Raw genomic sequence first — 27,342 nt, forward strand, 5'->3', positions numbered from 1 at the left:
AAAAAAAAAAAATCAATGTGACTTTCACATTATTTCGGCCAGGAAACTTTGGACCAGTCTGTAACATTCTTCTTCTTCTTTTTTTTTTTTTCCTTTTGTTCACAAACTTTCCCCAGCAGCTTGGGAAATTAGTGAAGTTGTTTTGTTGTTGTTGTTGTTTTCTTTCTTTTCTGTGTTCAGTTGACCCTGATCCTATTTAGAAGAATTCCCGGCAAAGAAGAAAAAAAGAAAAAGACATTAAAATAATGGGCAACTAATTCCAAATACTCTTTCTGCTCAAATTTCCTAAACCGGTGTCTGCACTTAAGTCCCTCCTCCCCAATCAGCTCCCCCAGCAAGTCTCCCCCCCTCTACCCTTGCCGGTCTCCGGTGTAGGACTAGTCTGGCTTTGAGGCTTCACACGCATCTCGGTCACGAGTCCTCCAGCGGAACATCTGGATGGGAACTCGTGTCTCGACACATCTGGGCCACTACAGCGAAGGCTAGTTCCTGGGGAGCGAGTGCGGAAATGCGTGCGGGTGCCGGAGAGCGCCACTTGGTGGGGTGGGACCTCTCCCCCGCTTCGGGTCACTCCTGCAACCTTTCCACCATCTGCTCCTGTCACCAGCCCTCCCCGGCCCCGCCTCCTCTGAACCCGCAGCCAATCATAAGCTCTGAAGGCTCCCCTCCGCCCCAAACTCTTTCCACACCCCCATGTTTCGGGAGCCGATTGGCTGCTGGGTCTTCAGCCAAGCGCACATATTTGCATGGGGGCCCCGGGTTGTGGTAGGTGCAGCGGCCCGTCACTCCGCAAGGCCCGGGGCCCGCCCACTCCAACCTCGCTCCTGAGCTCCTTCCTGCGCAGCCTCCGCCGGGGAAGTGCGGGGCTGTCTGCGCTCTTCAGGCTCAGCTCCAGTGGCGAGTGCGCACAGTCTACGGGGCTCAGGGCTCTGGGGTGCCGCTCCCTCTCGGCCCCCAGCGGGTCGCCTTTTAGAAAGCAGCGGCGGCGGCAGCAGCAGCAGCAGCAAGTCTCTCGGTTGTAATTGCAACCACCCCGACTTTGCGTTCCAGTTGCAGCTCCTCTCGGGCAACATGTCAAAAGGCGCCGCCGCTCCAGCTGCCGCCACCGCCGGCGGAAGAACAGCAGCAGCAGCAGCGGCGGCCGCGGGCGCACGGGGCCAGTAAGCGCTCCGGGCCGGGCGCCTCGCGGTCAAAGCTCGCCCCGTCGGCGATTCCCACCCGGCCACCCGGCCACCCTCCGCCCCGCCATGTGCTGAGCCATGCCTCTCGCCGCGCGCGCGGGCAGCGCATGGGGCAGCGCCTGAGCGGCCAGCGGTCCTGCCTCGATGTCCCCGGCGGGTTCCTGCCGCAGCCGCCCCCGCCCCCGCCCCCGGTGAGGAGGAAGCTCGCCCTGCTCCTCGCCATGCTCTGTGTCTGGCTCTACATGTTCTTGTACTCGTGCGCCGGCTCTTGCGCCGCAGCGCCGGGGCTGCTGCTGCTGGGCTCCGGGACCCGCACCGCCCACGCCCCGCCAGCCCGGGCCCCGGGCCCCGACGAGACCCCCTCCAGGTGGCCGCTCCACGCGGCGCCGGCCACCCCCGTGGCTGCCGACAAGGAGGAGGCGGCCGAGCGCGCCGCCAGCCTGGAGGAACCAAGTCCCGAGGCGCCGGACGTCCCCAGCCCCATCTCCAGCTTCGTCAGCGGGTCTGGCAGTAAGCAGCTGCCGCAGGCCATCATCATCGGGGTGAAGAAGGGCGGCACGCGGGCCCTGCTCGAGTTCCTGCGGGTGCACCCCGACGTGCGCGCCGTGGGCGCCGAGCCCCACTTCTTCGACCGCAGCTACGACAAGGGACTCGCCTGGTACCGGTGAGTTTCCCCGCCGCCGCCGCCGCCGCCAGGGGCAGGGGCCACCATCCACGACCCCAAGCGACAGAGGCGGGACGGTTGGCATGGGTCCGGATGCGGGGGGAGGAGAGCTCTTGGTACCACCGTGGGCTGCGAGGTGCGGGAGAACCGCTTCGCTGTACTACCCAGCCATGCGGAGGCTCCTGCCCCAGTGCGGTATCGGGTACCGGGTGCGAGGATTTCTGCTTAGCCGCAGCCGGTAGAAACAAATCGAGGAACTCTGGCAGCTCCGTGGCTCGTGGTGGCCTTAGTTTTTGTTTTTTTTTAAAATCATTTTCTTTTTTATTTTAAATGATTTATTATTGGATAGAGACAGAAATTGAGAGAGGAGAAGGAGATAGAGAGGGAAAAAGAGAGACACCTGCAAGCTCTACTTCATAACTCGTGAAGCTTTCCCCATGCACAGGCGAGGACCAGGAGCTCGAACCCGTGTCCTTGCGCACTGTAGTGTGCGCGCTTCACTAGATGCGCCACCGCCTGGCTTCGGAGTCCTTTAAAGTAATTTAGCGGACTCTCCTCGAAGAAGGTACAGCGCGCAGGAAAGCCACACAGTCCGCTAGTCTTGGCCCAAACGAGCCATCCCAGTGTGGCCCGTATTTAATTTTTCTGCTCAAAACCCGGCGGGTCGCCGTCTCCACCCTAAACCAACTTCTAAGCGCAGCTTCTGCTCCCCAGATGGGAGTAAGGGATGGGTGGTGTGTGTGTGTGTGTGTGTGTGTGTGTGTGTGTGTGTGTGTGTGTGTGTGTGTGTGTGTGTGTTTTGCGGGGGGGGGGGGTTGACGGTGTCCTGCAGAGGCCTCCAGGAATCTTTTAACCTTTTGGTTCCATGTCTCCTTTTGCTGGGAGCCTAGAAGAGCCAGACCACTGGGCCGCCCAGGAGCTTTGGCTCGGAGAGGTGAGGGAGCCGGGCGGGTGGGCTGGCGCCTCTGCCCGGCCGGCTGTGCGCAGAGCGTGGATCGGTGCTGGTCCCTGTCGGGCAAAGGCGCGAACTGCAGCGGGCGAGAGAGGCGCGCTGCTTGGGAAGCTGCCCCCGGGGCTCCCGCACCGCCTGCGGGTTTCCACCTCCCGGGCCTGGGTGGTGGGGAAGGCCAGATCCCCGGGGCTCTGGTTTCCATCGCGCTTTTGCACGCAGGGCCTCGTAGAATATTCCGAGCGTACTGAATCAGAAAAGTAGGTTTCCTGGAAGTTGGGGTTTCTGGAAACTCGTTTCTTGGCAAAGTTGTGAGTCGGTTTCCAAAGACTTTGTGATCTCGAGGTCATCATTAGGATCGATATCAATGCTTCCTGTAGCTTGTGATCTTTGGGGTGCGTGGCTGGGTTCACTGAACTTCCGGGGAGTGGAGGGTGGGGGAACCGGTGTAGCCTCTGGCCTTGGGGGAGCCCCGGGGGCTGCCACCAGCTGCCACCCACATTTCTGTCCTGTCACCATTCCCCAAACCTATGCTTCCTTCAAGTCCCCTACACCCGTCCAGGCCCAGCCTGTTTCCCAGAGGCTCCAGACTTAAGAAAACAAAAGGGGAGGGGTGACAATGTACCCTACTCCCTACCCCCATCTCCCTTTCAGGACCCAGAGAAGATAGAGCATAAAAGGGGGGCTGACCCAATGGATTAAAGCCGCCTTCTTTCCAGCATCTCCCTCCCCACCACCCCACACCCTTCCTCTTTGTCTTAATGTTTTAATTATTTGTCTGGAGTTGCCCAAGTCTCGAGGTGTAGCCAGCCGTGACAGCCACCATTCCCAGTTGGGGCACACCCGGTTGTTAATAACTGGGGGGGGGGGGTTCTGGCTCCGACGCATGGAATCTGGAATCCTGTCCGGACCCGCGGGCAGGTTGCTGGTGCAATGGGTCGCACTGGGTCTCCATGCTCCCTGCCATCTGTACAGTGGCGATCCTGAGGTTCTCGAAGGCTGGGGAGGCATGAATGCACACACAGTCAGGTGCCTGGCCTGCTGGGCCTCTCTAATTGTTAAGCTATTGTCATCGGTTGCATTGTCACTACTTTGACTGCCACCCCCACCTACTCTTGGAAGGGATTACTGCCACCCCACCTACTCTGGAAGGGTGTTCCAGGGGCTTGGGTGGCAGGCTATAACTAGCGCCCCTCCAGGTGGAATCCACCAAAGGCCAGAGTCAGTCGAGGCTTTCAGAGATCAGACGACTTGGGAGGAGGAGGGACAGGTTGGGAGGAAACTGGTAGGGAAATAAACTGAATTCTCCAGTCAGGCAGTTTTCGAAGCGCCCGGGGCAGGCTGTGGAAATCCCCACAGGAAGATTCTCATTCAGTCTCTCAGGCGGCTGCCCTCCACCTGCCCCAGTTATTTCGGATCGACTCAGAAATGCTGAATAAAAGAGGCCAGCGCCCTGGGAGCCCTCGCTGCACGCCTGCCGCAGGGAGCTCAGGGAGGGGGGAAGCTTCTGGCAGCATCTGTACCTGGGGGAGGGGGGCTGCTGGATTTGGGGGACTGTGGGGGCTTGACAAGGCTCAGTGGGCCGGCTTCCTGAATTAAAGAGCCACACTGGACTGTCCTGGTCAGGGATTCTTGGGCCTGGTGGCGCGGCCTCATGAGCTGGGCAGCTGGAGGGAGCAAACTGCAGTTTGCCATCTCAGCTGCCCTCGCCCTCCCTCCCCCCCACTGCAGCTCCCAGGCGTGGTCCTAAGAGAAGGGATTTTTTTTTTAAATGCCATCTGCTTTATTAAATTGTTTTAATTAAAGAGGTATATTCTCAATGTTCGGGCAAATGTATGGACTTAATTATTTTGAAAGCGGCCGTTCTAACTTTAAACAGACCTCGCCGCCAGAGAATGGCTGGCTGACCCTCCTCTTAAAATCCAGTCCCCACCCCCACCCCCCCAACACCCTTCGTTCTGCTTGGAGTTCTCTCCATTTTATCATTGGAGTTGGGCTCCATTCTATGCCTGTGAAACCAGGCAGCAGATTGCAGAAGTATAAATAATAATTAACCAGAGAGGTATAGTTCAGAAACGCGATGAAAGCCAATTCCTCAGCACTACGAGAGGCAGGAGAGAGGGAGAATGTTGTGAAGGCATTTTGACATTTTTAAAGGTATTAAAAAAAAAAAAGTCTGGGTGGATGCAGATGGTTGAACCCGTTGAACCCGAGGGTCAATTTTGGGTTGAAGGAGACAGCTTGGCTGTCTTGAACAAGTTAATGGATTTCATTGGTTGATACAAAGTCCTAAATCCTGCTAGTGGCCTAACCAGTAGCTCAGGGCCTGGGCAGATTTGCATGAAGTCTTGGAATTTCACTGTAGTTGTTACCACTTGGCATAAAGAGACATCATCAGCCCAGGGGGTGGGGGGGGGGCACGATGAAATAGGACCCACAGTAGTGGTGCAGCAGAACTGGGAGCTGACCTAGACACCTGTCCCGAGAAACCAGCTCTTTTCTGCTGCCTTATCCACTGCAAAAATCAAACACTTTAAGTTTGGTCCATCCTCCCAGGGACTTTGGTTATTTTGGGATCTGAGACTTGTGGGTTTCCAGTTCATTATCCAGTCCTCTTAAGAATCAGGCCTTCCAATTTTAGTAGTTGCTAATAAGGACCCTCAAGGAGCTTTTGGTGAAACTAGCCTTTCTGTTTCCTCAAGTGTGATGGTGTTTGACAAATATGGGCCCAGGGTTCAGGAGGATGTCAGACATGGCCAGTCAGGGACAACACATGCTGACCATTTAGGCTGTGAAATTTTTAAACTTTGAGTAGTCTAATATCAAACATATATACATATATATACATATATTTAATTATTTCTCTTTGATTTAGCTTAAGTGTGATAGATATTCACAAGTCTTAGTGACCTAACTTGGGAATCAACAAAGCTAAAAGCTAAATGATTATTGCTATTTAAAGATTTATTTATTATTAGAGGGGGAGAATGAAAGGAGAAGAGAGAGATGACCAGAGCACTGCTCAGCTTTGGTTTATGGTTGTGCCAGGGATTGAACCTGAAACTTCTGGGGCCTCAGACATACAAGTTGGTGCTCTAACAGACTGAGTCTTGAAAACAACAATGATGACAACTGCTACTATTATTATTTGCAGAAATGTGCAAAGTTCTTCCCCCAACTTGACTTTCCCCCCCATTTCCAGTTGTATGAAATAATAGTTTTGTTGTCACTTTAATACTGTGGCCATATTAAGAGAGGGAGAGATTTTATGTGTGTGTATATGTAGTTTAATACCATTGACAGCTAACATTTCACTTACTGAATGTTTTTGCTATGTACTAGACACTGTTTCAAATCTTACCAGATTAGTAGATTCAATCCTCATTACAATTCTTAGACAGTTCTACCAAAGTCGGTAGTTTCACAGATGAGCAAACACAGGCACAGAGAAGTTAAGCATCTGACCTTAAGTCTCACAGCTAGAATATAACAAAGCCAAAACACCAGCCCAAACAGTCCTACTCACTCTATGCCAAGCTGCTTTACCTAAGAGACCAAGACATCTGATGTTGGTTATAGAGGATGAGTTTAAAACTGGATTTACTTTAAGAGAGTTTGAGTTTTGTTCATGTATCATCAGTGTGCTCCGTGGATTGCTCATACTACGGATCACTTTAGAATATCCCAGAACCAGCCTTAGATTGGCTGTAGCTAGGATGAAAATTACACCACTATAATAGTTTCATTTTTTCACCTCTCTAAAGGAGTTGGTAAAAATGGATAAAATTAGTCAGGGGGAAACCTAGCTGAGTCTTACCACTGACAACAGATCTAATTTCTTTCACTTGCCTATTTAAGACCAAGAACTGAAGGAGAACACAGATAAATGAGATATTCCAAAGCTTCTCAGAATGAAATTTCTTCATTAAAACAAGTAGAGTGGCCCACATCAAACTTAATAACCGGAAGACAGTCATGACTAAATGTGCTTTGAACACATTTCATTGGAATTCAGTTCTAAAACCCAGTGACTTCAGAAGTCTTTCCTTGGAAAGCCAATAACTGAAAATAGCAACTTTCCCTATATTTTTAATTTAACAGAGGCTAAGATAAATGTTTTCTCCCCTATTTTTCTAGTCTATTTTGGAAAAAAAAAAAAGAACACACACACACAGATTGCTTCTATATTCACTGGGGGGTTGGGGGGGAGGTCTAAGGTTTAAGATAAGGTCCAGTTGAAAAGAATCCTTTCTGAAGTAACTGCACTTTCTCCCTGTTGGAGTTTAAGCCAAATGTGGAACTCACCTCTAGCTGTTAGGAGAAGATCACTAATCTACATTTATATGCAACAATTTGAAATACAAACCATCATGTTACAAGGCTGTCAAGATTTATTAGCAAGACAGTGTAGCATGTGTTGAACTCTGTTTTTAATTAGGCACTTAAATTAGACCATAAAATGGTTGATTAATCTTTCACATGTTGAGAGGAAAATACAACATAAATTAACCTAATCATAAGTGTTTTCCCAGATGCTCTGAGTTAATAAAATAATCAATATTTAATAGCATCCTATTTGTTCTAGAAATGTAAAATGTTGAAATACATAAATAAAACTGCACTTATTATCTTCCAAGTGATGTTATTGTTGAACAATTTTATAAAAAATTAGGTTCCAACCTATGTCATATATATATATATATATATATATTCAAATGACATACTACAATTAGGAATTGAATGCTGACTAAATCATAGTTTTACCTTTTTGAAATTTCTGAAAAATCAGCATTTTACTAAACCTCAAATATGTAAGCTGATTTACCTTTTGGTTTCAGACATGTTACAGGATATAAGGTTTTTCAGATTCTATACAATGATAATCTGAATTGAAATTGTACCATGAACTAAAAAAACAAACAGAAAAACAACAGCATTTTTCATTTTCATTTTTAATTTTTAGAATCAAGAAAGTGACATATATTTAAAGTTCCGGAAATGAAATATGTAGCTAAGACTGCTTGCTGACTGCTTTCTGGCCAGTTGTATTTGGGTAGTTTATCTTCTCTCTACGAACATGGAAATTAAGTTGATTGACAGAAACACAGAACGTCCAGTCTAAAGGCAGACCATAATAAGCATCTCTTTGGCTGTGAATAGAGTGAGTTTCCAAATAGTACATGATTTTAAACTGTAAGGATCATTTGAGTTGTAAAGCTGTTGGGAAACTCAGGAATCCCAGCAAAATGAATTCCCCAAATATGTGGTACATTTTCAAGAGTAATGAATACAATATGCTGCCTACCTCAAATGAAAACATTTACCATGACCAGAAAGAAATGAGATACTGGTATCTTTGAAAGTTCCTTCTAAGTAGAGCATGAAACTTAAAGAAAAAATATATATATGTCTAGATATACACATATATATGTACACACATTATCTTAGTAGAATTCTCATATTTCTGTTGAACTATACCAAATAAAGAAAAAAAAAAAAGAAAGAAAAAAAACCCCAAAGTTATCAAGTATTGATTCTTCTTTCCAATTTTAGTTTTGGGGTAGGGTTTAGGATGTGAGGCATAATTCACAACCTAATAACATGATAATAAATCATTTTCATCAATGCTAAAAAATGCCTTTAATTGTTTCTACATTGAAGTGTGCTATCATTTTTTAAAGCTATTATATTTTGATCTTAAATTCTTTTTTTTAAATATACATTTCTGTGACTTAAAAATATAAAAAATAGCACTATCAGGTCATTCAAAACATTTACTTTATTGCCTCACAGATGAGACGTGTTTAAATTCCAAACAGTACTGAGTTGGTATGTCCCCCAAAGAAAGCTGCTTTTTAATAACCATGACTGTGGATCTGTGGAGACAGGATGGTTAGAGGACTTCCAGAGAGGAATTTATATTTTCTAACTGAATTGTAACATCTTATATGTTGTATACATACATCTACACATGTTGAGTGTGAATTTAAAATGGTACATTTATTAAAAGAGAAAGAACACATTTTTCCACCTTAAATGATACACGCGTCCAGATAAGACCAATTTAAATGATATAACTGATTTAACGATTGAATTTTAGCCTACCCTAGACTATTGTGTACCTTGGTGGTCAGTACTTTTGATTACCTTAAGCTAGAAGTGGATGGTTGCCTTGTGTGTTCATCTAGCAACTGGATATCCTGCTATTTAAAATTCCTGTTTTCTCCCATAACTTTGCCCTACACTACTTAAAAAAAAAAAATTACACCTGTCAAGAAACCCATAAAATACCAGACGATTGTTCTGGGCAATATAAGGCTTGGGGCAACAAATGGGGAGAGGGAGAGGGAGAGGGAGAGGGAGAGGGAGAGGGAGAGGGAGAGGGAGAGAACACAGGGATGAAAAGTGATCACATTTTCCACTCATGATTTCATGAATGGAAAAGCAGGGGTTGGGGGCGAGGGAAGTGCAAAGGTCTCTTGATGTAACGAAGTGTCCAGCTAGGTCCCAGACAGGACCCCCCTTGCACGCACACCCCCTACCCCCAGCTACCCTCCTGCCAAGTTGCCACGTGTCTTAACGGCTAAGAGGAGCGTCTACATGGACTGCCCATTCTGGAAGGGTATCCCAGGGCGTAGCCAATGTCAGAAAATGGCTCCGTGGCTGGCCAGCCCTGGGGATCCTTCAGCACAGGGTGGCATGAGATCACTGCATCTGGTCTGAGGATTGCTGAGCCACAGGGACAGATGGCCGAGAGTCCCTGCGGTGAAGGCGGGGCCTGGCCCCGAGCACGCCCGCGGCTTGGCGGATCGCTGGCCACTATCCGATCCACGTGACTAGCTGGGGTGCTCCGGCCTCACCTGTAGGGCTGAGCCCCGGCGGTATGGCCCCCGCGCTTGGATTGAGCGGTGCTGATTGGTTCGAGCATCTGCGTTGAGACCAATAGTCGCCAGTCTACTCCGTAGCCCCGCCCAGAGGGGGGCGTGTCCGGTTGCTCAGAAGCTTTGTATCCTTTTGCGGGTAGATGAATGGGTGTATGGTCACTGCGACTTATCAGCTGAGGCTCTATTTTCTCTTCTTCCTTTCTGTCACTCGTAGTTTTCTCTCTCTTTTAAAAAATGATTTATAAACTGGAAATATTGACAAGGCCATAAGATAAGAGGGGTACAGTTCCATACAATTCCCACCACCAGAGTTCCATATCCCACCCCCTTCCCTTGAAAGCTTTCCTAGTTAGCCCTCTGGGAGTATGAACCCAGGGTCATTATGAGGTGCAGAAGGTGGAAGGTCTGGCTTCTGTGATTGCTTCTCCGCTGAAATTCGTAGTCTTCCCTCCCCCTTTGTCGCCCTTCTTTATCGTCGTCATTGTTTTGCCGTCGTTGTTGTTGGATAGGACAGAGACAAATGGAGAGAGGAGGGTAAGACAGAGAGGGGGAGAGAAAGATAGATACCTGCAGACCTGCTTCATCGCCTGTGAAGCGAACTTCCTAGGGGAGCCAGAGGCTCGAACCGGGATTCTTGCCCTGCGCCACCGACCGGCTTCCTCGTAGTGTAGTCTTCTCTAACCCCCCTTGCACAACTTTACCAGCTTCTGCCAGGGGAGTTATTTCTTCTTTGAATATTTGCCCCTGCTGGCTAGAGTAGTAGTGATCATTGAGTCAGATTCCCGTCCTCCCCTGTCGTCTCCCCCCGCCCCCCGCACTATCCCCTCCCCCAATCCGTGGTCTTCTGACATAGAACTGAATGAATTTAAAGAGCCAGACCAAAAAAAAAAAAAAACTGTCGTTTAAAAAAGAATTCTACTCGAGGAAGTGGATTTTTTAATAGTCTATCTCTCTCTTTTATTTTTTTTTTAATAAATCTTTAATTTATTGGATAGAGACAGCCAGAAATCAAGAGAGTAGAGGGGAGATAGAGAGATATCTGCAGCCCTGCTTCATTACTTGCAAAGCTTTCCCTCTGCAGGTGGGGAATGCACGCTTGAACAAGGGTTCCCTGAGTAATGTAACCTGTGCGGCAACCAGGTGTGCCTCCACCCAGCTCGAAGTGGATTTTTTTAAAACTGAGTTTATAAATAGCCCCTCCTTCCTCTCTTCCTCTCTCTGCTTCACACTCCCCAGTTTTCTTTGTGGAAGAATGAAATGTAGACTCCTCAATCACTCATATCTGGAATGACTGAACATGCAATACAAGAAATTTAGTAGATTGAATTTTTTTTTTCATTTCCATCATGCCTTTGAAAAGCAACTCACCCTTCAAATTCCTGAATTTCCTCAGGACTGACATTTAGTCACTGTGATCTGACCTCTTCCAGATAACTCTCTGATCTCCAAGTGCCATTGGGTGCCATACACTTTGAGGTCAGCTCCCACCCCCTAAATCCTTGTAGTCTGCAGCTGTGCCCACCCACCCACTCCACCCTCCCCCCCAAAGATGGGGCTGCTGACTGGGTTCAGCCTGGCTTTGATGGAAAGTGTCTCTGGGTGCTCATAAGCTTGGCCTCTTTCAGTGTAGTGGAAGGTGGGTCCACAGCCCAAAGAAACTTCCCCTTTGGTTGGGGTTTACATTTTATACTCAGAAGTCATTCAGTTATGGCTTTGGGAAGTCAACTTTATTCTCTAGGAGTCTCTAGAGGTGCTCAAACTAAAAAAAATACAAGGGTTTGGAAGCTCACATAGGACCTTGTTTACTGATGCAAGAGATGTTAAAGAAATGTAGAATTTGGTTCTTCAAGACTATTAGAATGGTCTCCCCAAGGGAAGAGGACACACACTGAGCCAACAATCAGAGAATAATCCACTCCCAGATCACTCCTGGTGCCTTCTCTTCTTAAGGGGGGCCTCCCTCTTTTCCACCCCCCTTTCTTTGCCACTCTGGATGGAAATTTGCCTTTTTTCCTCTTTTGATGTATTCTTAGGGTCCCTTGTGCCCTCCAGTCTGATTGTTTCAGAGTCTCTAGGCTCTTAGCATATGTTAGTGCTGCCAGTTAACACAGATACACAAAGAAATAAACATCCTGTTCTCAGTAAAGAGCTTTTACAGAAGCCCAAGTGGGGGAATGGCTGTGTGTGGGGGGAGGAGGTGGGGAGAGAAGGTGGTGGTGAAGATGATCACTACTGTGGCAATGTCTTGAATACCTAATGGACTACCAAAAGGTGACCAATTTCCTTTGTAGTTAATGAATAATATATTCATAAATCATGTTCACTGTTTCCACTTATCTAGTAAGACTTTATTAAGCAATTTAAAAAAGCATTTTGTCTTTATTTTTTTGGAGTAGTTTTTTTTTTTTTTTTATTGCCTCCAGGGTTATCGTTGGGGCTCAGTACCTGCACCACAAATCGAATCCACTGCTCCTGGAGGCTATTTTTTCCCTTTTGTTGCCCTTGTTGTTTTAACATCATTGTGATTATTATTGTTGTTGTTGTTACTGCTGTTGTTGTTATTGGATAGGACAGAGAGAAATGGAGAGAGGAGGGGAAGACAGAGAGGGGGAGAGAAAGACACTTGCAGTTTTGCTTCACCACCTGTGAAATGACTCCCCTGTAGGTGGGGAGCCGGGGCTCCAACCAGGATCCTTACACAGGTCCTGGCACTTTGTGCCACGTGCGCTTAACCCATTGTGCTACCACCCGGTCCTCTCCCCCCTTTAAAAAAAGACATATAGATAGATCGGTAGATAGATAGAAGCCAGCACCAAAGCTTCCTTCAATGTAGAGGACACCACAAATGGGAAAACAGCACACCACCTAGGTGAGCTATTTTCCCAACCCAGGAGCAGTTTTAATGTGCTCAACAAATTGTCAGCCTTCCATATCCCACCTCCCCCACATTTAACATGAAAGATCTCCTTTATCACCTCGATTATGATTTCCCACTAGGGTGGTGTCTTTGTTGCCATCAATACATCCGCATTGACACATTGTATTTAAAAGTACTTAGTTTACATTGGGGTTTACACTTGATATCACATATTTTGTGACCTTGTTGACATGCGAACAATGACATATAGCCATCATTGTGATACCCTAGATAGAAGTAAGTCCTCAAAACGACCTGTTTGAGCACTTACATTGGATGCTGTGCCAGTCAAACGCTCAAGGGACTGAGGAAGTACAGAAACATGAGTCTGTTCTTGGAGGATGGACTAAAATCTATAGATACACAGGCTTCTCAAACATCTTTGAGTTCTCAGGGATCCTGGTCGAGCCCTCTGGTTCCCCACCTGCAGAGGAATGGCCTCACAAGTGATGAAGTAGGTCTGCGGATGTCTGTCTTTCTCTCTCCCTTTCTATCTCCCCTTCCCTCTCAATTTCTCTCTGTCCTATCCTATAAAATAATGGAAACAATGACCCCCAGGAGCAGTGGATTCGTAGTGCAGGTGCCAAGCCCTAACGATAACTCTGGAGGGGGAAAAAAAAAAAGAAATGATCACTTCTGTTGAATCACTAATCAACCTAACATATGTCAAAAATAGTCAAAATGAGGAAACATGATTTTGTATTTTACTTTTCTAGGAGCTTTCCAATGGCAAAAAAGAAGAAAATAAGAAAGAGAGGGATTGTCAGTTACTAAGCGAGCGATGCAGGAGAACAAACATAGATAGCTGTGCTTTAGTGAGCAGAGCCTGCTGCGTGCAAGCTAGTAGCCTGAATTTATCCTAAGAGCTTTGTGTCCTGAATCGTCTCCTGCCCTGAGAAGAGGAGTATGGGAAGTTTAGAGAGTTTGCCTAATGTCAGACGGTTGTTTGGGGCTTATCCTCTAGAACCCAAACAAGCAAGCAAATAAATACTTCCCTGAGGGCTGTTTAAACACCACATCTCAAAACGTCTATAAATGGCTGGCATTCCATGTGGTGTCCATTTTGGGTCAGCCATCTCTTGTTTCTTTCTTCCCCAATACACAGACTTTTCTGCATGAATCACCGTTCCCAAGATACTGTGTGTGTCCATAGACATAGATACATACCTATATCATTTCCCTATCCCTAGTCCAGTATTCTAGTTTACTCTGCACACTAAGTACACTCACTATTTTATTTCACTATTACTGATTTCCTTTTTCTTTAACTAGAGCACTGCTCAGCTCTGGCTTATGGTGGTGCTGGCAATTGAACCTGGGACTTCAGAACTATAGGCATGAGTCTTTATTTTTAATTAAAACGTTTTTTAAATTAGTTATTTACAAAATTTCAAAATAACAGGGGTAAAATTCCACACTGTTCCCACCACCAGAGTTCTGTGTCCTCTCATTCCCTCTACTGGAAACTGTATTGGTTCTCCCAAGGTCACAGAAATGGGTTGATTATTATAATTTTTAAATTATCTTTATTTATTGGTTAGACAGACAGGAATCAAGAGGGGAGGGGTGATAGAGAAGGAGAGAGAGAGACACCTGCAGCCCTGCTTCACTACTCACAAAGCTTTTTTTCCCCTGCAGGTGGGAATGGGGGGGGGCTTGAACCTGGGTCCTTGCTGAATGTAGCATGTGCACTCAACCAGATGAGCCACCACCTGACCCTGACTATTATTTATTTTTTAATTAAAAAAATATGTATTTATTCCCTTTTGTTGCCCTTGGTTTTTTTTTAATTGTTGTAGTTATTATTGATGTCATTGTTGTTGGATAGGACAGAGAGAAATGGAGAGAGAAGAGGAAGACAGAGAGGGGGAGAGAAGGATAGACACCTGCAGACCTGCTTCACCAGCCTGTAGGTGGGGAGCCAGGGGCTCGAACCGGGATCCTTACACTGGTTCTTGCTTCGCACCATGTGTGCTTAACCTGCTGTGCTACCACCCACCCCCTAGGCATGCCTTTCCCATGGCATCAAGTGTGCAAGGAAGCACTGGAGATTAGCTGCCCCATGGGTGGGGGGGGGGCACAGTTCCTCCCATTTCACACAGGCCCCATTGTCCCTTACGTCCTGACTTCATTCATTTGTTGCCTACCTGGGTGTCTGGTTTAATGCCAGACAGAGGTGGACAGATGCAAACTGATTGCCCCTTCTTTCAGATACACACTGTTTCAGGATTGAATTTCCCTAATCCACTTCATCACTGATATTCTTGTTAGGTTTTGCAATTAGCTTTTTTTTTCTTTTTTGCCTCCAGGGTCATTGCTGGGGCTCAGTGCGAATCCACTGCTCCTGGAGGCCATCTTTTCCCCTTTGTAGTCCTTTTTTTTTATCGTTGTTGTTATTATTATTGTTGTGGCTATTGCTGTCCTTGTTGGATAGGACAGAGAGAAATGGAGAAAGGAGGGGAAGACAGGGGGAGAGAAAGATAGACACCTGTAGACCTGCTTCACCCATAAATTGACCCCCCTGTAGGAGGGGAGCCAGGGGCTCGAATTGGGATCCTTGTGCTGGTCCTTGTGCTACATGCCATGTGCCTTTAGCCCGCTGCACTACTGCCTGGCCCCTGGAATTAGCTTTTTTATCTATTTACTTTTTCATTTTGTGCCCCTGTAGTGACACTAGATATCTGCTAGCTTCCAGATCAGAATCACAGTCATAAAGTGATTTCAAGTGACATATTTCCTATTCAAAAAAGTTTTTATTTTGACTTTTAAAAAGTTTTATTTATTGGATAGAGACAGAGAGAAATACAGAGGGAAGAAGAAAGAGAGAGGGAGACAGAGACACCCGCAGCCCTGCTTCACCACTTGTGAACCTTTCTCTCTGCAAGTGGGAGACGGGCTTGAACCCAGGTCCTTATATATTGTAGCTTATGTGCTCAATGAGGGGCACCACCGCCTGTCCCCTCTACTCAAATTTGATTAAGAAAAGTTGAGCCCTTTCTCTATATGCCCCCTCCCTCCATACCTGGCAAATGTTAGGATCAGCTCTTTGCTCTGGACATAGATCTTGAGTAAGTCACTCAATTGCCTTGGTATCAATATCCCTATGTGTGCGGTGGACATGGATCCATTCATTGTCTCCCATTCCGGGGCTCAGCAAGCTTCGGGTTGGATGTTACTCTGTCCCAGTTCATTGCACAATGCTATGGTGATCTCTTCTGTGTATAGTTGGAAGACTCCTCTCGCCACAAGATTTGCAGCAGTCACAATGGTCTGTACCTTGTCTAGGAAGTTAATTACGCAGGGCTTTGGACACTGTGACATGGACAAATTGTTACTATCACATATTTATCTCCTTGAGGAAAGCCACAGGCTATTTGCAGACTGTATTTTGAGAAGTACGATCAGATGTCTTTGTTTATTTCTTTATTTTATTGTCATTGGAGTTTCACCATTCTTGACTTTTTTTTTTTTTCATATTGAGAGAAGCAGAAAGAGAACTGGAAAGATAATCACAGCACAGAAGCTTCCTCCAGTGTGGTGGGGGCTGGGCTGGAACCTAGTTTGTATACAAGGCCGAGAGGAGGTATATTATACAGGTGGACTGTTTTCTGGCCCTTCCCTCTTTAATTTCAGATAAGTATAGAGAGAGCCAGAGAGAGAGGGAGAGAGAGAGAGAGAGAGAGAGAGAGAGAGAGACTATGCCACAGCTTCACCTTTCATGAAATTGCTGTGCTTGGTGTTACCATGTGGTGTCAGGTTTAAATGCAGTTCAGGTGTGTTGAGCCTAGTATCTCTCTCTCTCTCTCTCATCTCCTCTGGGTGATTTCTTCATCAAGAGTATAGAACAAGAAGCAGAGTTTCAGTAAATCAGGAACCCTGGACAGAAAGTTCTGCAGGCTAAGGCCCTGGAAGAAGATTTACTGTTGAGAATTTCAAGTCCAGTCTTGCTCTGCTCCCTTTGGGACGAGCCTTCCACACTCTGCCATTCTGCAAAGCAGGTTAATTGCTGGTTCAGCTTTCCTCCAAGAAGCTTGTGTCTGTTTTCAAAAGTATGTGCTCTGTCTCCATCTCTAGGGTGTTTACAGAGCAAGGTGTTTGATGGTGATGGAAAAAGGGGGGGTTTCACACCCTGCCCAGCACAGTGTGACCTTGGTGGTCAGTGTTTTTTATCACAGCACCGAAAGGATGGCCCATTCCTCGCTTAGTGCTGAGGTCTCTGCAAATGAACATGCCAGCATTGGCTACCTGGAGCTGAAGACAAAGCCAGTCACTCACTTTCTTGTCAAAACACGTGTTTTCCTGTTTTGTGTCTGGGGGGCAGAGGATCACTTAGAGGTGTCTTTTGTCACACAGCACCGGAAACGAAGGCAACATTGAGATTAGGTATCACGGGGAATGGAGGTGAGTGGAACCTTTTACAGAGGCCAGGGATGAATTTACCTGTTTGTACAAAACTTAAGTTACAAGAGTACCTGGATTTCTCCTCTACACACTTTAATCGTGCTGTATTGATCTGACTCTCTCCTGATACTGTTACAACTGACTCCTCGTATTGGGTGAAATTCTAACACCTGTTTAGACAACCCACTCACTTCTGTCCTGAACCCTGGTTTACAGAGAGGTGTTTTTCTAAGGTGTTTCACATGGTCTGGTGGGAGGAATAGTTTCACGCTAGAGTGGGGTCTTTTATTACATGTATCTGACTAGCTTTTCATTCTTATCACACTTCCCTTCCTATAAAGTTGCGTATCTTTTCACAGGATATTCGATACTTACCTTGTCTTTCTAGGGAGCCTTGTGAGACATCAGACTCACCAGGCAGCCTTGTTGCGAAGTCACTACTAAAGCATTTAGATGGCATTAGTCGTGGAATAATGGGGTGCCTACCATTCATTTATGATTGGAATTTGTCCACCAGGTTGCACTGGGACACTTAGAACAAACCTAACCAGTATGAAGGCATTTGGGAAGATATGACTATGCTGAATTATTATCAGAGGTTGTAAGGAGCCTCCGGGGAAGCAGGGTGGGGGGGGCATGGTGAAATAGAATATAGAATAAAGTGAGAAATGCTGTGGGAACAGAGTGTGGAAGTCTGAGGAGAGGTCATTGTTGGCTGCAGCTTTGAAGCATGGATAGGAGTTTGCCAGCCAGTTGTCTTGGAAAGTGGAGAAAAGTATCCTGGCCAGAGGGTACTGTGACAGGGCCACAGATTCCAGTTAAGTGGTACCAGAGAAAGTGTCAGAAATTGAGAGGAGAAGGCGGGCTCAGTAGGAAAATGTTACCATGAGGGTGGGGCAATTATGGTAATGTGTCACTCAACCCAGTATGCTACCAGCTGGTCACTTGGGGGAGCATTCATCTTACTGGCCACATAGACCTTTGGGGGCAGGGTTCTGCCATACCACAGAAATTCATAGACTTTTTTTTTAAAACATGAACAATACCTGTGAAATATTTTCATGTACTTCTGAGGAAGATGAAATAATTTGGTATTTTGGTGTTGAAAAAGTCAGAACATGAAAAGACCAGGTACTAAGATGACTAGCACTTAGCCCTGCTTGGTGACTTGTAGGCGGCACTCAGTTCTCAGAAAGAATTTGCTCCCCCATGGTACTCATGAGAAGGGAGGTCCAGCTTCCTCACTCATGACAGAACCCTCACACCCATCTCTCCCTGTTGCCTCTCTGGGGGTAACTTGGATGACTGTTCCTCAGCAGCTTGCCTATGAGATGTGACTTTTTTTTTTTTTCCCTGGGGAGAAGGAGAACCTTTCTTTTCCAACTCCTAAGTCAGCTCCAAGCAGCAGCTTTTCCAGCCAATATGGCACCCGTGGTTGATAGTCTGTAATCCCACAGCATAGGCCCGACCCAGATCCTTTGTTCCTAACCAGTTCTGCTGCAGCAGGGCTCAGCTATTCCTGAAAAGCTTTTCTGAACAAGAAGAGAAAAATAAGAGGAGAGGGAATACCAGTGTTCCCTTTGGGTCCTGGGGAAGTCTTGCTCACTGTCTCAGTATCTATAGCAAATAACTATGTTTGCTTCCTGATCGCAAATGTCTCCAGTGTAGTGGAGTCTTCTCCTATTCATCACTCACTGTGGAGGAACTCAGTTAAACTGGGGAGCCTTCCACGTCTGCAGCATATAAAAGCAATTGCTGCTATTGATCAAATCTGACTTCGATGGGTGTTTTTCCCTGTTCCAGAATGGGAAAAGAGGAGAAGGGACAAGTTGGGCCCAAGAGAACACATCAGGGGGGATATGAGTTGGGGGGGGCGCCAATGTGAATGGGGTCCTGTGCACTGGCCGAGCTCCTTCCCATCTGTCTCTGCTGGTGGGATGTCTAGTCACTCAGCTATATTTATGGTTGTTTTTTTTTTTTTTTCCCCATCCCAGCTGGAAACAGTATAGGACAAGCTTACGGCTTTTTGTGTGTATTCTGTAAAAAAAAAAAAAAAAATTGCCAGGGAGAACATGTGCCAGCTGCTTCCTTGGGTCCGGAAGCTCTCATTTTGGAGCCTTTGAGTAAGACTGCTTCATCCTACCCATATGATATCTTTGGGATGATAGCAGCCTGGAGAGAGGGAGATAGGAACATACTACCCATCTGTATGCAGTGTGTGTGTGTGTGTGCGTGTGTGTGTGTGTGTGTGTGTGTGTGTGCCGGCTACTTCAGTGTGACAGTGGCTCATAGGTCCCAGAAGCTTGAGGTGTGGACTCAGCCTTTGTAGATGCAGTGGGCTGGCCACGAGTCAAGATACTTCCCTAATGATTACACCACTCAAACTCAGCAGTGGGCTTAGAGCCTAAAAGTCAGTCTCATCCATGTTGAACACTAAAAAGATTCTCCAGCTACCAGTTAATTGTCAGTTACATTCTGCTTTGGATTTGGTGCTGGCTTTTCTCTACTCACTAAAGTATACTGAAAAACAGTTGGGAGGAAACTGCCATTAAGAATGTCCCCGGGGGTGCAAAGCGCAAGGACAGGCGTAAGGATCCTGGTTCGAGCCCCTGGCTCTCCACCTGCAGGGGAGTCACTTCACAGGTGGTGAAGCAGGTCTGCAGGTGTCTGTCTCTTCCCCGCTCTGTCTTCCTCTCCTCTCTCCATTTCTCTAAGTCCTATCCAACAATGACGACAACAACAAGGGCAACCAAAGGGAATACATAAATAAATATTAAAAAAAAAAAAGAATGTCCGCAGGGACTGTGTCCATTGGAAACCAGGAAAGGGTAACCAAGAATGAAGGAAGAAAAATACTATGATCAGAAAGATGAGATCAGAGAGTGTGGGAGGGGAGGAGCTGAGGGGAAACTCTTTGTATTTCTTTTTTTTAATTATTTATCTTTTTATTGAAGGACTAATGGCTTACAGTATGGTTGTTGGCACATGGGTACAATTTCTCATTTTCCCTTGATAGATGTCTGCAAAACATATGGGGAGCATGGGGGTCATTTTGTCTTGTGAAAAGACAAGAAGTTTACATAGAGAAATGTGATGGATGCAGAAACAGAGCAGTGGGGCAGAAATGCAAGTGAGATGGGGTAATGCAGAAGAAGGGTTAATTTTTTTTTTTGAGGATTAATGTCTTTTGTGGGTAGACCTTAGCATCTTGACTTCAAAGGCTAAGTAGGCTAAGTAGTGGTTTATTATGTCTTTCTTTCCCCCTTCCCTTCCCTTCCCTTCCATTCCCTTCCCTTCCCTTCCCTTCTTCCATTTCTTTATTCTCTCTCTCTCTCTCTCTCTCTCTCTCTCTTTTCTCAACCTCCAGGGTTATTGCTGGAACTCGGTGCCTGTGCTATGAATTCACTGCTTCTGGTGGCCATCTTTTTTTTTTTTTTTTTTCCGTTTTTGTTGCCCTTGTTGTTATTGCCATTGTTGTTGGCTAGGACAGAGAGAAATTGAGAGAGGAGGGGAAGAAAGAGAGGGGGAAAAGAAAGATAGACACCTGCAGACCTGCTTCAGTGTTTGTGAAACAACCCCCTTGCAGGTGGGGGAGCCCGGGATTTGAACTGGGATCTTTGTGCTGGACCTTGCACTTCATGCCACATGCACTTAACCTACTGTGCTACTGCCCAGCCCCTCTTCTCTTCTCTTCTCTCTCTCTCTCTCTCTTTTTTAAGTATTTCAAAAGGAAAGATGGATTTTTCTGAGATCCTGTTGAATAAGACTTTTTTTTTTTTTTTTGTGTTTGCCTGGGTGGAGTCTATCGCTAGAAGAAAGCCCAAAGCCATGTAATTAGAAATTCCACTTCTCAGCTCTGGCTTTACAACTGGAGCAGCCCCATAGACCCTCAATTCCAACATTCTTAGAAACTGAGCAGGGCCAGGCTGCCTGTGCCAGGTGCCAAGCCAGTAATTAGGAGGTGACTGCAGGCGCACACCTGTTCTGGGTGTGCAATTAAGTGCCTGCTGCCCCTCTTACTGGAGCTTATACCTGGGTACACCAGTTGGAATTATTATTATTTAATTTCTTTATTGGGGAATTAATGTTTTACATTCAACAGTAAATATGGTAGTTTGTACATGCATAACATTTCCCAGTTTTCCATATAACAATACAACCCCCACTAGATCCTCTGTCATCCTTCTTGGATCTGTATTCTCCCCACCCACCCACCCCAGAGTCTTTTACTTTGGTGCAATATGCCAATTCTAGTTCAGGTTCTACTTGTGTTTTCTTTTCTCATCTTGTTTTTCAACTTCTGCCTGAGAGTGAGATCATCCCATATTCATCCTTCTGTTTCTGACTTATTTCACTTAACATGAATTTTTCAAGGTCCATCCAAGATTGGCTGAAAATGGTGACGTCACCATTTTTTATAGCTGAGTAGTATTCCATTGTGTGTATAGACCACAGCTTGCTCAGCCACTCATCTGTTGTTGGACACCTGGGTTGCTTCCAGGTTTTGGCTATTACAAATAGTGCTGCTAAGAACATATGTGTACACAGATCTTTTTGAATGGGTGTGTTGGGTTCCTTAGGATATATCCCCAGGAGAGGAATTGCAGGGTCATAGGGTAGGTCCATTTCTAGCCTTCTGAGAGCTCTCCAGACTGTTTGGTTGGAGAGATTTTTTATATGCATATTTATTCCCTGTTTTCTCATCTGTCTCTTTCCACTTGCCTTTTTTCTTTTCTCTTTTCTTTTCTTTTCTTTTTTTTGCCCCAAGGGTTATTGCTGGAGCTCAGTGCCTGTACCACAAATCCACTGTTCCTGGTGGCCATTTTTTTCCATTTTGTTGTTGTTGTTATTGCTATTGTTGGATAGGACAGAGAGAAATGGAGAGAGGAGGGGAAGACAGAGAGAGGGGGAGAGAAAGATAGACACCTGCAGACCTGCTTCACCGCTTGTAAAGACCCCTTTGCAGATGGGGACCCTGGGGCTCAAACCAGGATCCTTGAGCTGGTCCTTGTGCTCCCACCATGTGCAATCAACCCGCTGCGCTACTGCTCACCCCCCTCCATTTGCCCTTTCTTTCTTCTCTCCTATCTTCTCTCCCTTCTTCCCTTCTTCCCTCTGACTTCCTAACTTTCTACTCGAAGCCATTTTCTTTCTTTTGTTTTTTTTCTGAAAGCCTAACTTCTGATTTTTTTTTTTTAAATTTTACTATCTTTATTTATTGTATAGAGACAGCCAGAAATTGAAAATGAGGAGAGGGGGATAGAGAGGGAGAGAGACAGAGAGACACCTGCAGTCCTGCTTCATCACTCGTAAAGCTTTCCTCCTGCAGGTGGGGACCTGGGGCTTGAACCTGGGTCCTTGCACATTGGAACATGTGCGCTCAACCTGGTGCCTCACCACCCAGAACCAGAAAGCCTAATTTCTGCCCACCTGGTATCCCAAAGCCATTCTTGATTTTACCAGGAGCTACTCTGGTTTCCTCTGCTTCTGTTTGAAAACCACAATAAGAACATCTTGCCCTCTCACTGGTGTTTTATTTGTTCTGTTCTCTCATTGCTTCAAAGACAAATGCCAAAGCTGGGGCCTGCTTAGAGAACTAAGGCATCTGGGAGGGTTGGTGGAGTTTTCCCCAGGATTACTCATTAGATACTCTTCACTCGACATTCCTGGTTTATAGCCAAGCTAATTTAATTTCCAGCTGAGAGGCTACTCCCCATATGATGGTAATCTCAAACAGTTAATGAGCTAGAAGAGGAGGCAGCCCATTGGATTGATTTGAGGAGCTCACCCAAGAGGCTTCCCAGAACTAATTTATTAGCCTGTTTGTTTCTTGGTGTGAGAGGCTTGTTCACCCTGGCACGGCTTCGTGTTTCTCTCCGTGTCTCAAGATGGATTGGGCTGTGACTTCTGGTCCCCTGAACGTTTAGAACCAGCTTGTTTTTTTCCATTTTTTTTTCTTTTACACACCTGGCTTATTTAAAGGGAAAATGAGAGTAGAGGGGATATAGCCTCAAGCCAGCTCACCTATCACATGTAAAGCATGTGAAATTTCCATTTCTAATTTCACTCCAGCTGTATGTGTGTCTGTGGCCGGCACAGCTTTTTGTAATGGCTATACGGAGCCATCTTAGTCAGTAAAAAGACCCCAGGCTTGGGGGCAAGTGCTGTTTTTCTATGATACAACACTGACACTTTGTGGGGGGGGGGGGATAAAAAGTGCACAGTAGAGAAGAATAGTGACCACAGAACCAGGGCTGCCACTGGGGAAGCCAGTCTGGTTACTTTCAGTTTTGTTTTATTCAGGTTAGGTGAAAAATAACCTCCTAAAAGAAAGACATTAACAGCTTAAGTATAGGGAATAAGAGATCTGATCTCTCTTTGAATCTATCTTTCCTTCTTTCCTTCACATTTTTTTCTTTTTATTTCTCTTCTTTCTTTCCATTCTTTTTCTTGTCTTTTGGCTTTTCTTTGTACACACTAGGTGCATACATAGATTGAGAGCATTCTGTGTTTTTTTTTTTTCATTATAATGTATGATTCCAAAAGTTCAATTAAGGATAAACTTTGCTTTGTGTTTTGATTGTCAGAAAGGATGGGGAAGATGGAAGCCTCTTTTTTTTTTTAAAGAGTTTTTTAAAAAATATTTTATTTATTTATTCCCCTTTGTTGCCCTTGTTCTTTTATTGTTGTAGTTATTATTGTTGTCGTTGTTGGATAGGACAGAGAGAAATGAAGAGAGGAAGGGAAGACAGAGAGGAGGAGAGAAAGATAGACACCTGCAGACCTGCTTTACCACCTGTGAAGTGACTCCCCTGCAAGTGGGGAGCCGGGGGCTCAAACCAGGATCCTTACATCGTTCCTTGTGCTTTGCACCATGTGTGTGCGCTTAACCAGCTGCGCTACCGCTCAACTCCCTATTTTATTTATTTATTTTAAATATTTATTTTATTTATTTATTCCCTTTTGTTGCCCTTGTTGTTTTATTGTTGTAGTTATTATTGTTGTTGTCGTTGTTGGATAGGACAGAGAGAAATGGAGAGAGGAGGGGAAGACAGAGAGGGAGACAGAAAGATAGACACCTGCAGACCTGCTTCACCGATTGTGAAGTGACTCTTCACTGGGGCTGGAACTGGGGCTGGAACTGGGGCTGGAACTGGGGCTGGAACCGGGATCCTTATGCCGGTCCTTGTGCTTTGCGCCACCTGCGCTTAACCCGCTGCGCTACAGCCCGACTCCCTATTTTATTTATTTTTTAATGAGAAAGATAGGAGGAGAGAGAGACCCAGATATCACTCTGGTACATGTGCTGCTGGGGATTGGATTTGAGACCTCATGCTTGACAGTCCACTGCTTTCTCCACTGCGCCACCTCCCAGACCACTCTCCCTATTTCTCTAACCTGGAGCAAATAGTCCTTGAGAAGGCTGTCAGAATGAGCTTGTTATATCCTAGATGCAAGTCCTTTCTCATGGATAAGATACTCAGCAGCTTTTTGGAATAAACTTCATTATGACCGAAGAGAGAATGTCATCTTTTGATGAAAAGGAAGCCTGTTTCTTCTTTATTATTATTAATAATAATTTTTCTGTTGCATGACCTTTGAGTTTATGCAAAGGGTGATATCTTTGTGGCATTAATAATATACATCCCATTTGTAGATAATTCTTTTTATAATTTTTAATTCTCTTTAAAATTATTATTTATTGGGTAGAGACAGCCAGAAATCAAGAAGGAAGGGGAGAAGATGTAGAGAGAGAGAGACAGAAAGAGAGACAGAGACACCTGCAGCCCTGCTTCACCACTTGCAAAGCTTTCCCCCTGCAGGTGGGGACCTGGAGCTTGAACCTGGGTCTTTGCGCATTGGAACATGTGCGCTTAACCAGATGCGCCACTGCCCAGCCCCTTCTTCTTCTTCTAGCGTTTGCCCTTCTTCCGTAGCCAGTCAACAGCATCAGGTTGAGCCTGATATAAAGTTTCGAGACCTCCTTTGAATCTGGAGAGGTGGCAGTCGTTGACTATGTGGGTCATAGTCTGTCTGTAGCCACAGGGGCAGTTCGGGTCATCTCTGGCTCCCCAGCGATGGAACAGTGGTGCACCGGCCATGGCCTGTTCGATAGTGATTGAGGAGGACCCAATCATAACGTGCTAGGTCAAAGCCGGGTTGATGCTTGCAGGGGTCTGTGATGAGGTGTTTGTTCTTTACCTCAGCTGACTGCCAACTCTGTTTCCAAGAGACTGGAACAGAGAAGTTCAGTGTAGGCGTAGGGGACCAGATTGGGTGACGAGACGTCAAGCGTTGGACAGGGTGGGCGAAGATATCCGCGTATATTGGCAGGTCCGGTCGAGCGTAGACGTGGGAAATGAACTTAGATGATGCCGCATCCCGACGAATATCTGGCGGGGCGATGTTGCTAAGAACTGGCAGCCATGGAACCGGGGTGGAACGGATGGTTCCAGAAATTATCCTCATGGAGGAATATAATTTGGAATCGACCAAGTGGACATGGGGGCTACGGAACCATACTGGGGCACAGTATTCTGCAGTGGAATAGCATAATGCCAGAGATGATGATCGTAGTGTGGAAGCGCTCGCGCCCCATGAGGAGCTGGCCAGTCTTGCAATGATGTTATTCCTCGCGCCCACCTTTGCTGCAGTTTTTATGAGATGTTCGCGAAATGACAGAGTGCGATCGAGAGTAACGCCAAGATAGACCAGCTGGGCTTCATGCCGGATTCTCGTATCGTCAAGCTGCACATTAAGCTCACGCGAGGCCGAGGCATGGTGTAGATGGAAAACAGATGATACCGTTTTTTGCAGTGCTAGGGATTAGTCGCCATTTTTTACAGTAATCAGATATCAGAGACATGTCTTTCGTGAGTGTTTCCTCGAGGATGTCAAACGCTTTGAAGAGGGTTAAACCGGGAATGGCTGCTGGCTATGATAACATCACCCCAGAACTCATTCTTAACTTGGGCCCCGTGGCAAAGAAGTGGCTCACTACATTCCTGTCCCACATCTTGGAATCCGAATCTATGCCCAAAATTTGGCGTCATGCCAAGATAATAGCAGTTTTGAAACCAAAGAAAGACCCAACACTGGGCGCCAGCTATAGACCAATTTCTCTCCTCTCCGTGTGTTACAAACTCCTTGAGAGGCTGCTTCTGTCACGTATTTCTCCTCTTACAGAGAAATTCCTATCACCCGCCCAAGCTGGTTTCCACCCAGGAAGATCTACCTGCGAACAAGTCCTGGCCCTCTCAACTTACATTGAAAATGGATTCCAGAAGAATTTAAAGACGGGTGCTGTCTTTGTTGATCTCACAGCAGCCTATGACACGGTCTGGCACCGTGGTCTCCTAGTCAAGATCTCAAGATGCCTGCCTCCATGGGTGGCCAACACTATATCGTTTCTTCTCCAAAACAGAAGATTCCGGGTGCATCTGGGTGACAAGTCTAGCAGATGGAGACTTGTCTCAAGTGGCCTCCCCCAGGGCTCTGTTCTGGCTCCTACGCTATTTAATATTTACATCAATGACCTTCCAGAAACTTCTTCAAGGAAGTTCATCTACACTGATGACATCTGCTGTGCAACTCAGGCATCCAAGTTTGCCCAGCCCCTGTAGAGAGCTCTGACAAAATATTTGAAGCTCAGTAAAGTTCATGGAGCCAAAATCAGATGCCGACCTCATACATAGGCAGAGAATGCTTGTGCTCTGTGCTCTGTGCACTGACCTACCTGCAAGCCAAAGCAGTCAGTTTTGGAACTGTGGGACACTTGACTTGGGGGTTGCTGTTCGGTTGTATCAGAGACGTTTAGCCTCGGGCCCGTGGGCAGGGCTGGAAGTTCTGTAGCACCTTTTAAGCTGAGTCCTGAGGTGTGTTGTGTATGTGGTGTGTGTTTTGCTTGAAAGGACGTTCTATCCGTGTTCTCTGATGCTTTTCACCCTGTACAAGTAGAAGTGGCCCTTGGGCACTATTCATTGAGATTTTCAGTCCTTAATTGATATTAACAAGCCCCATTTCTATTTTGAATAAGAGGAAACTGTTTCTCTTCAGAGGCAAGTTGGGGACCAGGTGGCAGTGGGTGGGTAGGTAAGCAGAGGCCCTTCCATGGCCAGAAATTGTATTTGTCTCCTAAGGAGATCTCTAGAGATTCCAAAGTCACGGAGGGATATCTTAAGAAGATGGTGAGTACACCAGCTTTAGGGGATCTTGATAATCAGTTGATTCCACTCCTCAGTTTGCTTTGTGTACCTTCAAGTGACAAGTTAATCTGTGTGCACTGAGCAAGTCAGGAAACAGTGTCCTTGGAGAGGTTTGAGCATGATTAATTCCCCAAATGTGCA

The 27,342-nt window shown here is 46.2% G+C and overlaps 1 protein-coding gene across 1 annotated transcript in view; it reads left to right on the forward strand.

The window, feature by feature from the left end:
* The first annotated feature begins 770 nt into the window (after nt 1-770).
* Nucleotides 771-27,342, forward strand: part of HS3ST3B1 (heparan sulfate-glucosamine 3-sulfotransferase 3B1) — a 48,467-nt gene continuing 21,895 nt past the window's right edge. The window contains exon 1 of the mRNA XM_060204458.1: nt 771-1,845. Coding sequence (XP_060060441.1) covers nt 1,289-1,845 — 557 coding nt within the window. The 5' untranslated portion in view covers nt 771-1,288. The remainder of the gene's footprint in view (nt 1,846-27,342) is intronic.

The sequence above is a fragment of the Erinaceus europaeus genome, chromosome 12 (assembly GCF_950295315.1).
Source record: "Erinaceus europaeus chromosome 12, mEriEur2.1, whole genome shotgun sequence".
Taxonomy (NCBI): Eukaryota; Metazoa; Chordata; class Mammalia; order Eulipotyphla; family Erinaceidae; genus Erinaceus; species Erinaceus europaeus.